The sequence below is a fragment of the Tachysurus fulvidraco genome, chromosome 8, assembly GCF_022655615.1.
Source record: "Tachysurus fulvidraco isolate hzauxx_2018 chromosome 8, HZAU_PFXX_2.0, whole genome shotgun sequence".
Taxonomy (NCBI): Eukaryota; Metazoa; Chordata; class Actinopteri; order Siluriformes; family Bagridae; genus Tachysurus; species Tachysurus fulvidraco.
In genome coordinates this window covers 6,412,923-6,435,422 of record NC_062525.1, presented here as the reverse complement: position 1 = coordinate 6,435,422, position 22,500 = coordinate 6,412,923, and the positions used below count along the sequence as shown (strand labels likewise).

Sequence of the window (22,500 nt, the reverse complement as noted above, 5' to 3'; positions counted from 1 at the left end):
TAGGGGCAGTGATGTAACATGTAACATGTAGGGGCAGTGATGTAACACGTAACATGTAGGGGCAGTGATGTAACATGTAGGGGCAGTGATGTAACACGTAACATGTAGGGGCAGTAATGTAACACGTAACATGTAGGGGCAGTGGTGTAACATGTAGGGGCAGTGATGTAACACGTAAGATGTAGGGGCAGTGATGTAACACGTTACATGTAGGGGCAGTGATGTAACGTGTAACATGTAGGGGCAGTGATGTAACGTGTAACATGTAGGGGCAGTGATGTAACACGTAAGATGTAGGGGCAGTGATGTAACACGTTACATGTAGGGGCAGTGATGTAACGTGTAACATGTAGGGGCAGTGATGTAACGTGTAACATGTAGGGGCAGTGGTATAACATGTAGGCGCAGCGGTGTAACGCATAACATGTAGGCACAGTGGTGTAGCATGTAGGCGCAGTGAGCGCAGTGCCATAACATGTGGGCGCAGTGGTATAACATGTAGGTGCAGTGGTATAACATGTGGGCGCAGTGGTATAACATGTGGGTGCAGTGGTATAACATGTGGGCGCAGTGGTATAACATGTGGACGCAGTGGTATAACATGTGGGCGCAGTGGTATAACATGTAGACGCAGCTGTTTTTCACATAACATGTAGGCGCAGCGGTGTTACACGTAACATGTAGGCGCAGCGGTGTTACACGTAACATGTAGGTGCAGCGGTGTTACATGTAGGTGCAGCGATGTTACACGTAACATGTAGGCGCAGCGGTGTTACATGTAGGTGCAGCGATGTTACACGTAACATGTAGGCGCAGCGGTGTTACACGTAACATGTAGGCGCAGCGGTGTTACACGTAACATGTAGGCGCAGCGGTGTTACATGTAGGTGCAGCGATGTTACACGTAACATGTAGGCGCAGCGGTGTTACATGTAGGTGCAGCGATGTTACACGTAACATGTAGGCGCAGCGGTGTTACATGTAGGTGCAGCGATGTTACACGTAACATGTAGGCGCAGCGGTGTTACATGTAGGTGCAGCGATGTTACACGTAACATGTAGGCGCAGCGGTGTTACATGTAGGTGCAGCGATGTTACACGTAACATGTAGGCGCAGCGGTGTTACACGTAACATGTAGGCGCAGCGGTGTTACACGTAACATGTAGGCGCAGCGGTGTTACATGTAGGTGCAGCGATGTTACACGTAACATGTAGGCGCAGTGGTGTTACATGTAGGTGCAGCGATGTTACACGTAACATGTAGGCGCAGATGTGTTACATGTAGGTGCAGCGATGTTACACGTAACATGTAGGCGCAGCGATGTTACACGTAACATGTAGGCGCAGCGGTGTTACACGTAACATGTAGGCGCAGCGGTGTTACATGTAGGTGCAGCGATGTTACACGTAACATGTGAGCAGCGGTGTTACATGTAGGTGCAGCGGTGTTACACGTAACATGTAGGCGCAGCGGTGTTACACGTAACATGTAGGCGCAGCGGTGTTACATGTAGGTGCAGCGATGTTACACGTAACATGTAGGCGCAGTGGTGTTACATGTAGGTGCAGCGATGTTACACGTAACATGTAGGCGCAGATGTGTTACATGTAGGTGCAGCGATGTTACACGTAACATGTAGGCGCAGCGATGTTACACGTAACATGTAGGCGCAGCGGTGTTACACGTAACATGTAGGCGCAGCGGTGTTACATGTAGGTGCAGCGATGTTACACGTAACATGTGAGCAGCGGTGTTACATGTAGGTGCAGCGATGTTACATGTAACTTGTAGGCGTAGCGGTGTTACATGTAGGTGCAGCGATGTTACACGTAACATGTAGGCACAACAGTGTTACACGTAACATGTAGGCACAACAGTGTTACACGTAACATGTAGGCGCAGCGGTGTTACATGTAGGTGCAGCGATGTTACACGTAACATGTAGGCACAACAGTGTTACACGTAACATGTAGGCGCAGTTGTTTATCTAACTTATCTTAAAATGTACTTAAAATGGAAAAGTTGGGATTGCAGTCACAATCTCCCAAAAAAATAATTTTTACTCATAAATAGTGTATGAGTAAATAGTGTTAATAATTAGTTACCAGGACATAAATCATCATCTGTTTAATGTTAGGATTTGTTGCCACATCAATCAGGTACTGCATACTCAAGTACCTGTGTAGGCACAGCTCAAGGCTTGCTGATGGCACACAGAATAAACATCTGCCTACATGGTAAACTCCCAGGCAGTGATGAGTAAAATCGAGTGGGATGAAGTTGTTGGTGAGTGTGACAGATATTAAAAAGGCTAATCAGATGAGTAGCAATGCTTAGAGAAAATAATACCCTGCCTCACCACGGGTCTGTGCACATCCCAGAAAGCTCGCTCTTGACTGTCTAGAATCTTCCGCTCGATTTTGTCCCGTTTCTTATCCACTCTGAAATCAAAGACAGAAAAAAGTAACACAGATGTTTATAAGTGTCTAAATTAGTGCAGAAATTATTCAGGTTATTTGAGTGCTGGCGTAGAGAATATCCGTCATGAATAAGATTAATCTTGCTTACTGGTATTTCTAGTGCATAATCTCGCATAAAAAAATGGTTCCTCCATGTTGCATACATCCTAAATGGCTAGAACTTAGCAGAAGAAGAACAAGAAGAAGAAGAAGAAGAAAAGAAAAAAGAAGCACTTCTCTATAGGGAGGATTTAGCCAATACTGGATTTTATGAAACTGTAAAACTATAAAAGCAGATGAGTGGCTTTTTTTTAGCAGTGGTATATTACAAATTAAACAGTAATTTAGTAATTACTGTAAGTTTTAACATTTACTCAGTTCAACTTAAATTTTATTTAATTTATATACAACTGAGAAAGGGTTGAAGGTTAAGGGCAATCAGTGATCCATCACCTTAACCACTACCACAGCTGCAACATCCAATAGCTTTATTATTTAACAGTATAAAGATCCTTATCCTTATTTAACATAATAAAGATCCATTAAAATAAAGAATCCCTACATCACAATATTCTTTAGATTGTTATATGATTTTTCCTGCAATTATAATTAATACAATTAGCTTAAGCGACACTTTATATACAGTATATACTGTATGTCTAATAAGAATCTTGATTTTATTTTTAATTCTTATATTATTCCTTATGTTTACCTTTTGTTCTACATTTATGTTCTGTAAAGCTGTTTTGAGACAATGTCTATTGTAAAAAGCGCTATAAAAATAAACTTGAATTGAATATAAACTACAATTAAAACTAGATTTAAAAAAATGTTCGTTGATGTTGGCTTTGACGAGGCAAGTATTCGCAAAGGCCGGTGCTTTTTGCAGGCAAGTGGACATGAGGGTCGGTGTTACTTTTGGAGGCAAGTGAACATAAAACTTGTGAAATCTAGTGGAGCGCTAGGGTGCCAAAACATTTGGGGGCAAGTGGAGACGAGCATGTGACGTGATCCGAAAACCTGTGACTCAATTCCCCTCCTTGTTCTGAGTGTTTTGATATGTCACATGTCAATGTTGTAAAATGTTTTTTGATTTTGCATATTTTGGGGGCGGGGCTGCAGAACAACAGATGGCCAGACGGTACAGCAATTTAAAACTTTGTTCAGAGTATCACCCTAAAGGAGCTGGCCGAGTTTGGTGTAGATAGTTCGAAAGCTTGCCGAGTTATAAACCTCCAAAGTTATGGGAGTAATGGGAGTCTATTTAAAAAAAAAAGGCCACTTTGTGACCCGGTACCTGAAGTACCAGTACTTGGATCGCTTAGAAAAGTAATAGCAACAAACATCAGACCGCCGTCTACAACATATCCGAATTTGGTGCATGTGGCTTGAAAGCCCTAGGAGGAGTTACTCTTGATACATTTTTGTCTAAGCTTATTAAATAAGAAAAACAGAATGTTGGTTTCTACAAAGCGACATAACAACAGCTAACATCATAGTCCATGTCATTTTTTGCTAAAAAATAACTAAAATAAATTCAATAATTTGTTTCTTATTGGTCAGTGCATAACTGACTTTCTTCTAATAAACAAACATGATAAAAAGAAAGATTGCAATACTAATGCAATGAGATATAATGTATTTATCAGAACTTCCTTTTCCATAAAACATGTACCACAGTTCAGCTAGACAACAATGTTTAGCTCATGTTAACAGATGAATCAACACTGTGTCCTAAACCACATCAGCTAGTGAAGAACCGGAAGTGGTTTAAAGCAGCTATTTACAGAAAAATAGTTGTTAATCTGTTAGTTGTTAGTGAAATTATCCTCATTGAGGCAGTACAAAACTAAATGTCTATACACACAGTGTCAGATAGACGTTTGTGAAGCCTTTAGAAATGTCTATATTTCTTAATAAATATGACCCAAAACATCCACAGATTTTCACACAAGACCTATAAGTAAACAAAAAATATAATACGTCTTCATTTAATTACTTAGATAAATGATCTGATCCAGTATAACAAATCTGTGACTGGCAAAAGTTTGTGAAACTTTGTTTTCAGTATCTGTTTTGAGAGCTTGTGAAGCAATAACTAAGTAAAGTTTCCAGTAAATTCTGATCAATCCTGGGAAGACTTGGAAGAATTTTATCCCATTCTTCAATACAGAACACTTCTTCTACACTGAGATTTTAGTGGATGTCCTCACATGAACTGCTTGCTTCAGGTCCTTCCACAACATTTCTTTTGGATTAAGGTTTTTAAAAACATTATCTTTGTTCCTCTTTAATCATTCTTTGGTAGACAGACTTGGGTGCTTGTGCTCGTTGTCTTGGTGTATGACCTATTTTTACTTGAGATTCCCATCGGGCATCAAGGCAGGATACACCCTGAACGAAGTGCCAACCCATCACAGGGCACACACACACTCTCATTCACTCACACACTACGAACAATTTTCCAGAGATGCCAATCAACCTACCATGCATGTCTTTGGACCGGCGGAGGAAACCGGAGTACCCGGAGGAAACCCCGAGGCACGAGGAGAACATGCAAACTCCACACACACAAGGCGGTGGTGGGAATCGAACCTCCAACCCTGGAGTTGTGAGGCGAATTTGCTAACCACTAAGCCACCGTGCCCCCCTCCACAAATTCATTCATCCACAAATTATTTTTCCAATAGTCCTATGACTTGTCCACATGATATTTATCAAAGATCATGGGCAGCAATTATCTTTTTGGAAAGTTCTGCTCTGCCAGTCTCATGAACATTAACATAAGCAAAAGTAAAAGGGGCCTTTAGTTGCTTAGAACCTTCCCTGCGTTCCTTTCTGACCTAACAGACTATTACATGTCTTGCTCTGCAGGGATCTTTGTAGGTTGATCACTTCTGGGGAATGTACCAATGGTCTTAAATGTTCTCCATTTGTACACAATCTGTCTGATTATAGAGTATAGAGAGATTATAGAGTTTTGGAGTCCAAACACTTTGGAGATGATCTTGTAACCTTTTCCAGTCTGATGAGTAACAATAACTCTTTTTCTTAAGTTCTCGGAAAAATCTCCCTTGTTTTTTTCCATCCACTTCCACAAACACACGTTGTGAACACGGATATATCTTTGTTCTTTAAAGAAGAATAATAATCAGACACCTGATCTTCTCATTAATGAGATTGTCTTCTCATTAGAGTTTATTAGATAATTTGAACTTAAATTAAATTAAATACTAATCCTAGAGGCTCACATACTTTTGCCACTCACAGATATCTAATATTAGAATATTTTCCTGAATAAAAAACATTATCATTTATGAAATATTTGTCGGATCTGTTTGATGGATTCACTTTGTCTGGATTTTAGGACTTGTGTGAAAATCTGATGATGTTTTAAGTCATATTAAAGCAGAAATATAGACATTTTGAAAGAGTTTACAAACGTTTACGTGACACTATAGATATGCATTTGTAATCAGTTAATGTGGAACCATGTGGTTTATAACACAGAGTATTTCAGTGTCTTAATGGAGTTGTGTATCTGGAGTTTGTCTCCTTTTCATACTCACTTAGCTTGTGCTTCTGCTTGCATAAATATAAACTCCCATTTCCGTGCAAAAGCCCTCTGTAGCCGCGCTAAACTTTCCTGAAAGCACACAAACAAGCACGCATGTACTTCCATACATGAGACTTGATGATTTTCTATCTTTTCATCCACATGCCTGTGATTTATTATTTTCTAAGTGATTTTTTTTTGTCTGAGCAATGACATTAACCAATGTTTCACATTTTAGCTCTAAGGACAACACTGCCATCTTCTTTTATTAGATTGAAATCCGTATTTTCTAATAATTGTCTAATGGATCCCATATTATTTTGCTTATTTAAACCCTCTGTGCTTTCTTTTGTTTTTAAAAAATAAATCTGTCATGCATTTATGTCTCCAGTTATGAGCCATGGACCTTAGAATTTGCTTAGTTCTCTGTTAGATTTGACTGCTTTTGATTTACTGATCATAGATATGCCGATATTGAGCTGGACCTTTGTTATAGACTTTATTTTCCATATGTTTCTCCATAGAAAAAAATATATCCCTGATAAACGACAATAATAAACTTGACAGTATTAACTTATCAGATGAATTTTGTGTGATAGCAAGAAGACTGGAAACAGTTAAATCTAAATAAGATTAAAATTCAAATGAATCCCTGAAGTGTGAGTTAATGTTTAACTGGATGCTAAGTAATGTAATGTATAAGCTTTGTTTGATTCTAAACCATCTGGATACAGAAAGCGAAAGCTCTCTAATGGATGTCCCTGCACTCAGAAATGCATGTTTGTTAGTTTAGTTCATTTAGTTAAATGATTAGTTCAGACTCTTGCTCCTGTTTCCACCAGTTTGCCCAATTAGTAGCTTGAAAATTTAATTTTATAAAGGTGGACAAAGTTGAGTAATATACAATTATTGATAATTGTCTGTATTTTGTATTGTTAAATATTATAATGTATGCTAGAAATCTCCAGCTGATCAAATAAACCTCTACTGAGTCTACTGAGCATGACTGAATCAATTATGAACGAAACGATTCAGTGATTCACGGTGCAGCATGCATGCAATTGCAAATAATGCTTAAACTTTAAAATTGTTAAAAACAAACAAACAAACAAACAAAAAACAGTTCAATGTATAACATTTCATGTATGAACTGATCATTTACTGGTTCGAATGTTGATCTGTTAAAGGAGAAAGGAGTGAATCAGTCATGATTCAATTCCTCAGAGAGTATCTTGGTCAAACAAACCAGATAACCTTTTTGTACCCATGCAGCAATGTCTTCCACATCATTTAGCCTGTTCTATGTATTCCATCAAGCTAGATTTTTGGATTATTTTATATTTGTTCATCCAGAAGTTTTTTTTTGACAAATAATCTACTGCACTATGATTCATAATATAAAATTTGGCCTGTATTATTTTCACAAATTTCAGCAGAAAAAAATACATTTAAGACTACAATCAAACTGCACACCACAGCACATCTCTTTATTTGTTCTTTAACAAAAGAAGGAGAAGGAGAAGAAGAAGAAGCGACTACAGTAGAAAACCTTTGGCTGTGAATTGAATGTTTGTGAACAGAGGCTCACGAAATGCACAATAAAGTGCTGATGAGGAGGTGTGGAGGAGAAACGTGAAGGAAAAAGAGAGATGCTTACAGCTTCATAGTCAGCAAGTTCCAGCCGGGCTTTATTCTGCATGGTCCGCTTACAGAGGTAAACAGCTGGAGAGAGAGAGAGAGAGAGAGAGAGAGAGAGAGAGAGAGAGAGAGAGAGAGAGAGAGAGAGAGAGCGCTTAATGAAGAACACATAATTAACACATATTAATAATTTTACTTTTGTGATTAATTACTATACATATGAAGAGTACATAAGCGAGAGCTCTTTGTTAATTCATTAAATAGAAATTTAATTGCTACCAATACTGAATGAATACAGATTGAAGGACATTTAAGTGACACGGTTTATTTAATAGCAGCATGGGTTAGTGTGAGAGAGAGAGAGAGAGAGAGAGAGAGAGAGAGAGAGAGAGAGAGAGAGAGAGAGAGAGAGAATTAAGTTAGTAAGCTTTTATCGTTATTTCAACCATATATAGCTGTCACAGTACATGTCTTAAAGCCTACATAAAACAACGTGTGCTACATAAAACAACGTGTGCTACATAAAACAACGTAAAGATACATATACAGTAACAACACAGAGCTAAGGACTTAAGTCCAAGTCACATAAAGTGCAACTAGAGCAATTGTAAACATATACAAACTTAAGTAGTAGCAGCGGTTTGATGAGGTATTGAAATGTGGTGTGCAAAACAACAATGTGGTGTGTGGTTGATTTGTACAGTCCAGTGTACTTCACTCAGTTGGGTGTGAGTGTGTGTTCGGTATAGTTCAGTTCTGTTTGTTGAGGAGTCTGTTGGCTTGAGGGAAGAAACCGTTGCACAGTCTGGTTGTGAGGGCCCAATTGCTATGGTACCTTTCTCCAGAGGCAGGAGGCTGAAGAGTATGTGTGAAGGGGTCTTTTTGCAGATACGGTGTATGTTATGACAGTCCGTGATGAGAATGTCTGGGAAGAGAGACTCTGATGATCTTCTCAGCTGTCCTCACTATCCGCTGCAGGGTCGTGCGATCTGAGACGATGCGGTTCCCAAACCAGGGAGCTTCTACGCTACTTACGAACATGAGCGTTAGCATTATTTCTGAATTAATTCTAGTCCAGTGATGCATAGACTGCATTCTAATGCCATCTCCATGCTCTAAGTGGTACACAGCAATCCCATGTATCTCCATGATGTCATGGCAGTAATTGAGACAGGACACTGTCTTTTCTTAAGGATTGGGACGATGGTGGTTGTCTTGTGGCATGTGGGAACAACGATGCTACTCAGGGAAATGTTGAAGATTTCAGTGAAGATATCCGCTAGCTGAAGATTCCCTGAGCACTCTACCAGGATTGTTGTCTGGTCCAGCAGAATTCTGTGGGTTACCGCTAGTCAAGTACTCTGTCTAACCACTCTACTAGACAGATTAGACAGAGTACCTGATCATTCCTTTCAAACCAAGGGTAGAAATCGTTCAGCACATCTGGTAGGGTCGCATCACTGTCACAGTGAAGTTTTCCTGTAATTTGTGATCACCTGGATGGATGTGTTGGGTGTCTCCACTGTCCACATGTTCCACAAGAATTGGTAACAATTCATTCACGGGGACTTGTTTGGTAGACAAAATGTAAGCATGCTAGTTAACTATTTAAAAAAGAAAAATGTAATAATCATTGATATAGTGAGCTTTTCTGTCAGGGGATGTTTATTTAACATTTAGGGAAGGAGTCGGTGTAGGTGTTTGAAAATGGCAAGTAGGAGAGAGGACAAAAGTAGGCTGTTGAGGGAACAAGTCTTTATACAGTAGCTGCTATAATTAATATTAAATGGTTGAAAAGCATAACGCGTCATTTATTCCTGACGCAATATTGTTGGTAGAAGAATTGTGTGAGAAAGAAAACATTTTGTTATATGCTGTTTTAAGTGGTAACAGTAACTCTGATTTATCTCAGGTTTCATCTCCTTACACCACCCTGTTATGGGTTATTTTTCTATAACTGGACCTCGCTGTCTTTTCTTCCTTACATAACAAAAGTTCTTAAGCAATCAAGCTGTCAGAATGAAATATTTTACCAGCTGGTGAGGCAGAAGTGGTATGATGAAGATGAGCATGATGACTGAAATAAAGGTTGCTGGAATTGATCTTCATTACTTGTCGTTTACTCGTCTATTTGACTCATAACTTATTCTTGAAACAAAATAACTGAAGTTTGAAACACTGACATGTCCATGCAGTGAAAACGCAGAACGGTGTAGCCTCTAGCTCAGTGTTAACACCAACACCAGACTCACTGTCACATTAAGCATTCGGTTATTTTGTGAGTCATTTGTCAGTAAGCCATCATTCATCATACAAACCAGACCTCTATGTTTCTCAAACATACTCCGATACCTTTTATGGTCAAGATCTGCCTGTTTACTTTCAGAGGAGGACACACATAGACTGACATTGAAACAGTCCAACTATAGACTTAAAGACAAACTTGAAAGCATCTCATTTAACTATGTCAAGCAAAATTCTTTAAAAACCTTTAAAGACAGGATGCTGTGAAATTGATTTTTCAGTCCTATAATTTGAGAAAGCCTGTTGTGTCATTTGTTTTCATAATTAATTTCAGTTTTATTTGTATAGCACTTTTAACAATGGACATCGTCTTAAAGCAGCTTTATAGGAATTTAAAAATTCAAAATATAAATAATAAAACTTTTATTTACATCTATATTTATCTCTAGCTAAACTTTAGAGGAACCAGACTCAAAAGGGAAGCCGTCATTATCTGGGGGACACCAGAGAGTCTGATTATAACTGTACAACTGTATGTAGTGCAATGCAGATGTAATGCAGAGTGGAGTTGTGCAACCAGGAGATTCTATGCAACTTATGAATATGAGCGTCAGCATAATTTCTGAATCAATCCTAGTCCAGTGATGGAGACGGGCATGTTGGCATGTGGTAGCCTAGTGGTTAAGGTGTTGGGCTACCAATCGGAAGGTTGTGAGTTCGATCCCAGGCACACCAAACTGCCACTGTTGGGCCCCTGAGCAAGGCTCTTAACCCTCAATTGCTCAGTTGTACAAATTTGAGATAATGTAAGTCGCTCTGGATAAGTGTGTCTGCCAAATGCTGTAAATGATTGTGGTGACTGCAGTCCAACGGCACCTCCATGCTCTAAGTGGTACACTTAATCCCATGTATCACCAGGCTGTCATCACAAATAATGAGAGCCAATAAGATTTAAATTTGTCACTCATTTTCTGCTAATATCTCATAAGGACATCCTATAGAGTATACACTTTCCCCAAACACTGCTTAAATCAGGAGACACTCTCACCTGGATATTGTAACTTCCTAAAAGCTGCTGCTGTAATCATAAAGCCTGTCTTGTGCTCATCCCAGGGCTTATCCTGATCTGCTAACATGCTATTAAAAGCTGATGATATAAAAATTGATGATATATATTTGTGATGTCAAATAGGTTCTCTTCTGAGTTTGATTCCTCTCAATGATTCTTCACTTATGTTGCCTCAAGAAGAAGTTCATTGCTGTTGTTGCATTTGGCTTGGGCATTCAGGATTTAAACCAACACCTTGATTTCTGTAATGCTGTCTAGTTACAATGGCTTAAAATCTATACAGAAGAAGAAGCAGAGATGTAAGCAATCACAAATAGGTCCATATGCAATGAGCACCCCATGCTATATCTCTCACACACACAGACTCATTGATTTTACTCTGAGACGCCAAAGTGTCGGACAAGGATTACACTTACAGACTACAAGGTGTGTTTGAAGAGAACAAATATCACCAGAGAGCATTCAGTTTTACCATTTTAACAACACAATCCCTGGTGTAATTGAGCAGCATTTAAGGGGAAATGAAGGGTTATGGAGGTAGTCACACAGTCCATTATTGATCATGTCCCAGCCCTCCTGCCTCAGAGGCTATCACAAGGTTCTGTCCTCAGTCATGATAAAATGCTTTAAAATGCTGAGTCAGAGACTTCATCACCTCTTTATTACCTGACACCCTGACCATTACAATACACATACCATCCCATTCGCACTACAGACGACTATTGTTCATCTGGTATGCACACCTGAGTCATTACCAGGAAGGAAAATGAGGTTAAAATGCTGTTTTCAATTCAATTCAATTCATTCATTCATTCATTCATTTATTCATTCATTCATTTTCTACCGCTTATCCGAACTTTACCCTTTACTTTTCCTGTTAATAGACCCATATTATTTCACTTTTTTAAATATTTATTGTGTAGTACTGACATTTTCCTTTTATATCCATTACATTATATATATATTTTATAGTTTTCTTTCAGTATGCAAGCAAATAATGGAACATGTAAAATTCTAGGCTGTGTGTGATCAACAAAATTCTAATTTATGTAGCCTGAGACATGCTGTTTTGTTGTTGCTATAAATTCACTTGCTTTATACCACATCATTGTTGAATTTTCCATTGTGATTGGTCAGAAGGTGTTGATTCGTTTTCTTTAACAATTGCTCAGACAGCAGTTCCGATTTGCTGTGTGATGTTTCGGGTTCATGAGATAACTAGGTTTTATTAATACCGGTTTTGATAGAAATTCATTTGTAGCTTCACCTGGTGAAAGTCATCCAAACTTGCTTATTATTATTGTAATGCATTTTTATCTGTCTGTAATGCTATGCACAATATCTATACATGATCAGTTTAAAATGGCTTCCTAAAGAACAGAGAGAGAAAAATTAATTGCAGCAGAATGCACTTAGAGCTAAAACACAGGGCTGTTAAGTGAGAGTGGTAGTTTGTCTCTTCCAAATTGAATCAGTGTGAAAATGTAGTGCTTGGTTAAATGTGTGTGTGTGTGTGTGTGTGGGGGGGGGGGGGGGGGGTTGTTTCTCACCATAATCAGTGTTCTCTGGTTCCCAGCAGTTTGAAGGCCAAAAGTAGGGAGTCTAGAATAAAACACACACACACACACACACACACACACACACACACACACACACACACACACACACACACACACACACACACACACACACACACACACACACACATATATGTATATATATATATTAAATACTATATATTTTTGTATTTTTAATATTTAATTTTCTGTCATTAGTTTTTAGCAGACAACTTAAATAAAGTAAAGATAAGTGACTCGGGTCATCAAGATCAAGATCATCTGGTCGCCTCATAAGTGAAATGAAACCGACATTTTATTAAGGAAGCTTCTGATCTTAGCTGTAATATATTAACAGTTCAGGTGTTACCAACAAATCTGTGTGAAAGGACAAAACCTGCTGCTTAAAGCAAGCCGTCTCCCTCGCACACCAACACCTGCGTTAACACACAGCTGAGAATGAGACGAGCATGTGACGTATAGCGTTAAAGTGGAGTTACTCAGAGAAAAGCACCCAGTGTTAATACACACGAGTGCGTGACTGAGCCAAGTGTCACTACCACAGCATATGCCGGAGACCACTGTGATGATTACTGTATGAAACATTCAGGCTCAGGGGCATGAGGGGAAAAACAAATATTACACCAACAAATAAGCCTTGTAACATAAAGTGGCAGAAATTAAATACATTATGTGAACAACAATTTGTATAGGAGATTAAATCGTCAAAGCAATCAAAGTGTTTTTTAAAGAAAAACTCTATATTTCTAAATAAAAAAAGACAAAACTATGAACACTGAAATTTTCTGAAACTGCAGATGGTATTTCTGTGGACTTTCTTTCTCAAATGGAAGATTTTGTAAGCAGTTGTAGTGTAATGATGTGAGTATGATGTCACACTGATACAATAAAACTTTGGCAAAAATGAATTTATACTGTTTTGTTGTAGTGTTTGAAACACTGTAAAATAAAATAAAAAATTAACAAGTAAAAACAGTTGAAAACTTGAATATAGACTAAGGCATCTTATATGACACATTATACAATTACAGTAAACAAAATCTAGGATTATTGTATTGTAATTTATGTCTAGACATAAATACCTGGTCTTAGAACAAAAAACAAGAAAAATATTTTTTTGCTAATTTTGTTCTTTAATGCTTTATATAAAAAATTGTGAATTTGTGAGACAGCATTGAATATTGTACCGTTAAATCACTTCAATTTAATTGTCACACAAGCAGCTTTACAAAAAAAAAATAAAAAATCTCTAAAAAATTAACTTTTATTAAAAAGTAAAACGAGTTTGGGATTTTAGTAGAGCTGGTGTGTGTAACAGAGGTATGAGTAAAAAGTGAACTGAAAATGACACAAAAATTCAGATTTTCTATATTAAAAACAATAAAAATGATTTCTTTAATTAATATTAACTAATTAATTTTTTTTACCTGAAATCTATAAAATGTCCCATCATCCTTCAGTGTGAGCACGTGGTCTGAGATGGGAAAGAAATAGCCATGGGCAGACATCAGAGTTCCCAGGTGAAGAGCCTCAACTAAAACACACATAAACACACACACACACACACACACACACACACACACACACACACACACACACACACACACACACACACACACACACACACACACTCGCACACTTTACCATATAAAGCAGATTTTAAACATGTCTCTTGATCATCCTCATAACACATGCTGCTTTCCACTTTCCGCAGCACAGTGTACATATACACACAAATTATACAAATACACACTATACACACAAAATATAGTTTTAAAAAATAAAGGATAGAAATACTTTTTGAACTTTTAATTCAAATCAGACACAAAGAATTCACATCACTGCTGACAGAACATTTATATAAAACACTGGACAGCAATCAAGAGGAAGTGAACAGGAGCTTCAAGCAGTACGTACATGAAGTGTTTCTGTTCTGTAAGAGTGAGATGGACCACAAACAGACTTCTACAACGTCCTGAAACTAACTGAAAGCAATGAAGCAAAGGTAAAACTCAGACCAGATAACGTCATCCTTTCTCTTTGCATAAAATAAAGTCATGAAGAACGTCTTCTAGGTCATGTGAGGATTTACGACAGAAATCACCCCAATTATCCTGAAAAGAGACACGATCCAGGATGTAGACTGATATGATATGCAACACAAGTCAAAATTTCTCACAGAAGACACAGCGATGACTTTGACAGTGCTGTCCCTGTTCAGGATATTGCTGAGAATGTTCTCATCGTAACCACGGAAACTGGCTGCTCATGACACATCCCGTATCACACCTCTCACCCTGAGACAGCACTATAAACAAACAAAACACGCAGCCTTCACACAGCCTTCCATTCTAAAGCCAGCTAAATTCAGCACATCTCATTAATAAACCCCGCACACTCATGTACTCGTCATCCTCCAGAAATGATTCAACCCACCAGATACACCTCAACATCTGGAATCAAAAACTGAACAGCTGGCTGCAGAAAATCTGTGATCTTGAAAAACTCTTCAGAAGTGATCGTTCGTTTTAAGACCATGTTCCTTCCTCTCTGCTTTAATCTGACGTGCACTCATTTTTCATTATATCCGATTCAAGTGCTAAGGGAAAAGAAATGCACACATACAAGCGTTCAAAAAATTTGAGCTGCTGCGGATTACATATACATCGTGTCTTTACTGAGAGACTACAGACTACTCCTGAGCTGTCAGTCATGCCTCCTGTTTGCAAGAAGCCCTAGTTATTATTAGGTGAGCTGAAATGTGTGGGAATCACATTTGTATTTAATGCATAATATCAAAATCAGATTTCCAGGTCAACAGTTGTGGTGAATTTATCTTGCTAACTAAGAATTTAACATGCTTAGATTATTAGCTTATTAGCTAACATGCATCGTTTATATTTATATTTGCTTTAACAAAACTCAATCGCTTCACTAGAGCTAGAAACCAGCTACTGTATACTAGCTCTCCCTTGATAGCTACTGTTAGCTAACGCTTTTAATGGACATATTTAGTTAGTGCCATGACCTCCTCAGTGGTACCTCCTGAACATGCCCACAATGTGCCTTGAACGTGCTTTGATTTCAATTTACTTCTACTATAAATGCCTACATGTTCGATGAGATACCGAATGTACGCATGTAATGGTAGTCCACAGATTAGCATCGTTTAGCCAATGATAATTTGTGGAATTATAATAATAAAATGTAGATAATAGTTTAGATGTCAGTTTAATTCCTTAGTAAAAGTGAGTAATAAAATTGAGTCGATCCAGAGTCCTCTAAACTACTCATACGTTGAGTAGGAGACTCGTGTATGGACTGATGATCATGAGTATTTGTGAATATGACTTGAAAATATAGCTTCCAGACTAACCGACTCTGGCTCTGATCAAATAAATTGGGTAATTTCTGTGTGCAATCAGATAAATTATGTGCAGTCTTGTGGGCGTGTTGTGGCTGATTTACATAGAATGATTGTTTGAATTAGCGTCTGCAGTAAATCAGACAGCGGGTGGTACCGTAATCTACTCGCATTCACTCCGTCCCATATTTAGCATTTTTGGGTAGAGATGCTCCATGCTGCTTATTCATTAAAGCAAACATTGTAAATTGGACAGATTTTCCTCACAATTCTCTCTGTACGACTTCTTACGGCATCTACAATTCCGAGTGTTATGGAAATGTACATAAAGCTTTTTACTACTGAAGAGCAGGAGAACTTTTCATTATAACTCTTACACACAGCACTGCTCAGTATGATTCATTCTGCAGCACAATTTCAGATCAAAATGAATTAAAAAGACAAGAAATAATAATGATATATAGACATAATAAAATACAATCACAACTTCTCAGATATTAAAGAAAACACAATATGTGTTGGGGGAATATAAAGAGGACAGCAGTGTGGATTGAACTGCTACAATCCATCATAGACACACACACACACACACACACACACACACACACACACACACACACACACACACACACACACACACACACACACACACACACACACACACACACACACACACACACAGAAAGATTATTAGTTTATTTTCTTTTCCTTCCCAGATGCAACATGTAGTCTTTTTATTTGTAGCAGTACATCCTATGTTATTGTTCTAGAAATTTTCTTCATGATATGTACTGTACAATTATGTGTCCGGCTATTAAAGAACAGAGAAAGAACATTTAAAATAACAAGAGAATCCTAAAACTGCTTAGATGTCCACATAGGATGGAAGAAGGTAGATTACATATTGTACAGTGCTGTTAATTACTCTATTCTGATTGGTCAGAAGTTGTTGAATGACACTAATATAGAGAGGTCTATATTAGGGAACTCATTCGAATACAGGGTTGTTTTACAGTAATCGTTTGTAAGTTTTACTTTTACTATTACTATAAAAAAGGATTAAAAAGATATGTTTAATTGTTGATATGATTCAGTTTTCAGTGAGGCATTTGGAAGGAGTCTCCAGTACTAGTGCTTTGTAACAGAGAGACATGAAGTTAAGTTTAAGGAAAAGTCTTCAGGACAGAGAGATTTGTACAAGCTTTAAAGAAACATGGCTTGATTGCAATATATTCGCTTTAACAGTAAGCTGAAATCTAAAACACAACAAATCTTTACACAAACACATATGAAAAGTCATGAGCGGTGTTTAAGCGGGAGGCTTTATGTGTTAACACGCTTGGCTTTGATGACAACATCATCTACATGAGACGCAATGAAATTGTGCTCGCTTGTTAAAAATCCTTATTCACGTCCCATGAAACGTCTGCTCTCCTTGTCATCATCGTCTCTTTCCTCTTTAATCATTTGCCTACATACAGTAGGTTCATTCTCCCACTCATGGACACACACACACACACATACAAACACACACACGGTTTCTTTCATTTCCAGCTGTTTTCCTGTGAGAACGCCAGAGGGGAAACAGAGACAGTCAGATGGAGACTGACAGATGGAATGTCAGAGAGAGAAGAAAGCAAAAACAAAACAAAAAAATAAAACATCGAGGACGAAAAAGAAAGCGAGATGGTGCAAAACCATCACAGCTGTTATCACTGCTTCTCATATCCATCTCAATTTTATTATCAAAAACACTATAAGGGTTAGATTTGGAAGCAGAAAGAGAGGACATGTAAATAGTGTGGAAGTGTGCAGTATTTAAACAGACTGTATTACACAATATTCGTGTTATGTGATTACTTTCAACAGATGAATCTATTCATTTATTCATTCTTAATTCCTGCTTTTCTCTCTCACTAAACAAATCTTTAACTTATATTTTCCAAGCTTTGTTAATTATACCCGTTAACTCTTTAGTATAAGATGTGAATGAATGAGAATTAATTAAATAAAGAGGGATGGAGTGGATATCTGGCAACAGGTTGCTAGTGCTTTCATAGTGTTTTCATTAATTTATCTTGGAACATTTAGGTTATAAGGGGTTATTTATGGTGTTTTAATTAAGCTTAAATTGGACACTTGTCGAAAATATTTATTATGTATGGTATTTATGTTCTTCGTAACATGACCAGTTATGTGAAATTGTTGAATAATTTCTGTTCAAGTTGCGATAACTCACTTTATTAACACCTTGTTATACAAAGATTTAAGTGTTTAATATTAAATACTTAAATTTACTGAAATCTTATAAGATTTTTTTTTTATTTTCAGAGATTGTTAGTCTCAATACAATGTCAGGTGAGTAAAGGTTACTGATACTATTTTACTTTTTATTCCCTATTCAGTAAATATGGAGCAAACACTTACATTTATGACATTTATTTATTTATTTTCTTAAGTAATTGCTAGCTTTTAAGGTCAAGAATTTCAGTCACTCGATGCTGTCTAGAACCTAAAGGTCTAACATGAGCAGTTGAGTTATTAGTTTTCACTCAATATTTTGAAGAATAAGGTTTTATTAAGTGTTTATTGTGTGTTATTTAATAATAACTAATAATACAATGATCAGTGAGTTTTACCTAACAGATATCTAATAAGGCAACGAAACAAATCACGACGAATAAAGAATAATACAGAGTGAATAAAACTTTTAGTTTTTAAGTGTTTAATTAGAGCTTTGTTAAGTAAATAACAGGACCTTGGTTATAAAGGTTCAAAATAAAGCATTGTAGGTTTTGTATGACTTACTGTCTGTGCAGGTTTCTTATAAAGAGTAATAAAAATAATTGCAGCACAGTAATTATCCTCTCAGCCCAATATAAATAAATAGATAAAATCCCATTTATACAAATCAGCTACACCAAAATTACCCATGAAGTTTGCACCATCTATAAAACAGATATTAAATAAAACCTTTGTACTGGTTTTTATAGACAAAAACAATAGCACACTGTATACGAGGCTGAAATCAGAAGAAGAATCAGAGAGAAAGAGAAAATGACAGTCTCCTGAGCCCATCTGTGGACATGCTTCAAGGTCAGGGCTGTGAGGTTCGAGTGTTTTCTCTCTCCTCAGAGCATACACTGTGATTCAGGGAAACAGGATCAGCAAGCACACATGAAACAGGTTCAGTACTGCTCACTTTACCTTGATCTTCAATGTCTAGGTTTTTGATCATCCACTGCACAATGTCTGAACCTGAAAAAGACGAGGGAAGAAATGAAACGAGCCGTGTTACATTTACGGTGTTTGGCAGACACCAGGATCCACAGCAACTTATGCTTTTAACTCATTTTATACAATTGAGCAATTGAGAGTTAAGGGCATTTCTCAGGAGCGCAGGAGAGGCAGATTGGTGGACCTGGGGTTTGAACTCACAACCTTCTATGCTGTAATCCACCACTTTAGCCACTGAGCATACACATCCCCCATCTCTATAGCTCCTACATCTCACACTAACACATGGTCAATATGCTATAAGAATCAGAAAAATATTGTGGCTATCAGTGCCTGTTATTTAGAGCGACAGCTGCGCTGGCAGAAGGCAGATGATCCATGTTCCTTGGAGAACACAAGCGTATGTATTAACTTCTTCATATTCAATTTCTCTTCTTCATATAACACAGCACTTTATTTATATATATATAAGATTAGATTAGAATAGATTCAAATTTATTGTCATTACACATGAACAAGTACAAGGCAACGAAATACAGTAAAGCGTTGGTCGAATTTTATTATTAAATAATTATTAATATTCTGACCAGAATCAGTATCAGTATCAGAAAGAGCTTTATTGCCAGGCATATTTTCACATGCGAGGAATTTGTTAAGGTGACAGAAGCTCCACAGTGTAGCAGAATGACATATACAATATAGACAAATGTATGTACAAATGTACAGGTGTGAAATGAGTAAATTAAATATACAATATGGGCAATTTTTTATGTACAAATGTACAAGTGTGACACGTTCAATTTAAATATACATAGTACATGTTTTACGTAAATAGTGTGTGAGAATACTGCATGTTCTGTGTATGTTAAAGGCAGGGTCTCAGATTTTTGAGAATTTTTGAGCTTCAGAAAACTGAGTCGGGCTGATAATAAACAAAAATCAAAACAAATACAAAACAAACGTGTAGCCAATGAGCAGAAAGGGGCGTGTTTTGTCAATATGTGCGGAGAGAGTGTTCATTGCGCATGTGTGAAATTAGCAGAAAGCGGTTTTAACATAGACATGGAGGATAAAAACAACAAAAGAAAGAGAAGAAAGGCTTACGATAAGGCAAGAAGTAGGACGTGTTAATATAGGATCAGCTGTCCAGCGCTGGAGAGAACCGAAGGAGCAGGAAGCTGGCCACATATTCACAGATTGGAGTTTCCTGAGTCAATAACTCCTGAGCTAAACGCTGTTACTACACAAATAACACCTCTTTTCTATCGTAGTAATGTAGAGAGGCAGCTACAACCGCGTTTGGTGTAGTAACAGCGTTTAGCTCAGGAGTTATTGACTCGGGAAACTCAACTTTACTTAAGACGCCGAGCCGCTTTTTTCCTTCTCGATAGGTGAGTAACGTTGGTTTTGCTTTGTTACACAGAACTAATATATGCCTTTGTCCTTTACATGATTATGCTTGTGTGTCATTTTTGCTTGTTTGTTTATCTACAATCGTATTGTTCTTCCCTTCAGCTATGATAAAGACACATTTCTTTACATTAGTTGCCTGGGTTACGTATGTATTTGTGGGCGGAGCTATCGATACCGGGGTGGGACTCATTTGGGTTAGGGGCATGTTTGTTTTGGTGATTTCAAATTCAACATTGGCTTTCAAACAACAGAGACCTCACCTTTAAGTGTTCATCAGAAGGATTGCCTGAGGGAAGAAACTGTTCCTATGTCAGGTCGTTCTGGTGCTCTAATATTTATATATATTCTGAATTTTTTATACCTGTAAAGCTGTATTGCAACAAGATCCATTATTAAAAGTGCTATACACAAATGAAACTGAACCAAACTGAACTGAACTACTACAGTCATGTTAGAAAAAAGCTTCGTATTTCATCTACAAGTTCTTTAGACATCTTTGAACTTAGTTGACATATCACTGCTCGGGTTTTTTTCTATTTAATATTTTGTTATTGCAAAGTTCTCAAAGCTCACGTATTGCCCTTTACTTTCTGCTATTAAAGAAAAAACCCCAAACAAACATGACCCTCCTCCCAATGGGAAAACCAAGTGCACAATATTAGCATCTAAAGTATAGCACACAGAAGGTTAAACCAACTCTTCAATCCCAGTGGCATATGTTTAGATGCAATGTTTTACTTTTTTGTGTGTGTTCAAGGTTTTTGTGAAGGCTTGTAGATGAGTCCCTGAGAGACACACAAACAGATCACACACTGCAAGTTGTGGCAAATATAACACAAAGTGTGACTTCTTTGGAGACTGACTATATAAAGGCATGAAGAAGGACAAAGCGAAGAACATTTTATTTATACCAGCGAGAAAAAAAATGTGCAAGCTGATTTCCTAACAGGATCTATTGAGGATTGTAGCTTTCACCTGAGCAAAACAGAACAACTCGCTTGGTTTGTGTGTGAATTTACGAACCACAAGGAGAAGCCAATGTGCAATCGTTTCAATTTTGTGCAATTTGCTGCAGCCTGAAAGCCACTTCTTCTTCTACTTTCGACTTTTCTCGTTAGGGGTTACCACGGTGAATCATCTCTTTCACCCTAACTCTATCCTCAGCATACTCTACTCTCGCACCAATTACCTTCATGTCCTCATTTAACACATCCATATGTCTCCTCTTTACCCTTCCTCTTGACCTCTTACCTGGCAGCTCCATCTCCAACATCCTTCTACCAATATAACCATCTCCCTCCTCTTTAAATGTCCAAACCATCTTAATCTAGTCTCTCTGACTGTCCACGAAACAGCCAACCTGAGCCGTCCCTCTGATGTGCTCTTTCCTAATCCTGTCCATCCTCGTCACTCCTAAAGAGAACCTCAACAACCCCATCTCTGCCTCATGTCTTTTGCTCACTGCTATAGGCTCTAACCCATACAGCATAGCAGCACTGAAAACCTGCATGTTTAAATTTGGTCTATTTTATGTCGGATGCCCTTCCTGACGGAACCCTCTCTATTTATCTGGGTTTGGGATGTAAATCACTAACTTGCAACCCCTGTGGCTAGGTTTCAGCTTGAAAGTCACCAAGTCTTAAAAATGATAACAATGACTAGGTTTACTGACATAAACGTATTTTCAATTCAATAAAATTTTTTATAGCACTTTTCACAATTCACATTGTCTCAATGCAGCTTCACATAAGTATAGAAACAGAAATTTGGAAAGTTTATAGTTTAAAATGAAGTCATTATTTTTATCTAACGATTTTCCATAATGATCAAACCTGAGGTGAAGATGGTGAGGAAAATCTCCCTGAGATGATATGAGGAAGAAACCTTGAGAGGAACCAGACTCAGTAGGGAACCTCATCCTCATTTGGGTTACACTGGACA

At 37.6% G+C, this 22,500-nt stretch overlaps 1 protein-coding gene across 3 annotated transcripts in view; it reads right to left on the bottom strand.

Annotated features, from left to right (window-relative positions):
- rgs7b (regulator of G protein signaling 7b) overlaps positions 1–22,500 on the bottom strand; it is a 97,993-nt gene that overhangs the window by 17,504 nt on the left and 57,989 nt on the right. For all 3 annotated transcript variants that reach the window (XM_047817915.1, XM_027132719.2, XM_047817916.1), the window contains exons 4-9: positions 19,117–19,167; positions 13,973–14,079; positions 12,519–12,570; positions 7,675–7,739; positions 6,031–6,107; positions 2,362–2,443 (exon numbers count right to left, since the gene is read on the bottom strand). In XM_047817915.1, coding sequence (XP_047673871.1) covers positions 2,362–2,443; positions 6,031–6,107; positions 7,675–7,739; positions 12,519–12,570; positions 13,973–14,079; positions 19,117–19,167 — 434 coding nt within the window. The remainder of the gene's footprint in view (positions 1–2,361; positions 2,444–6,030; positions 6,108–7,674; positions 7,740–12,518; positions 12,571–13,972; positions 14,080–19,116; positions 19,168–22,500) is intronic.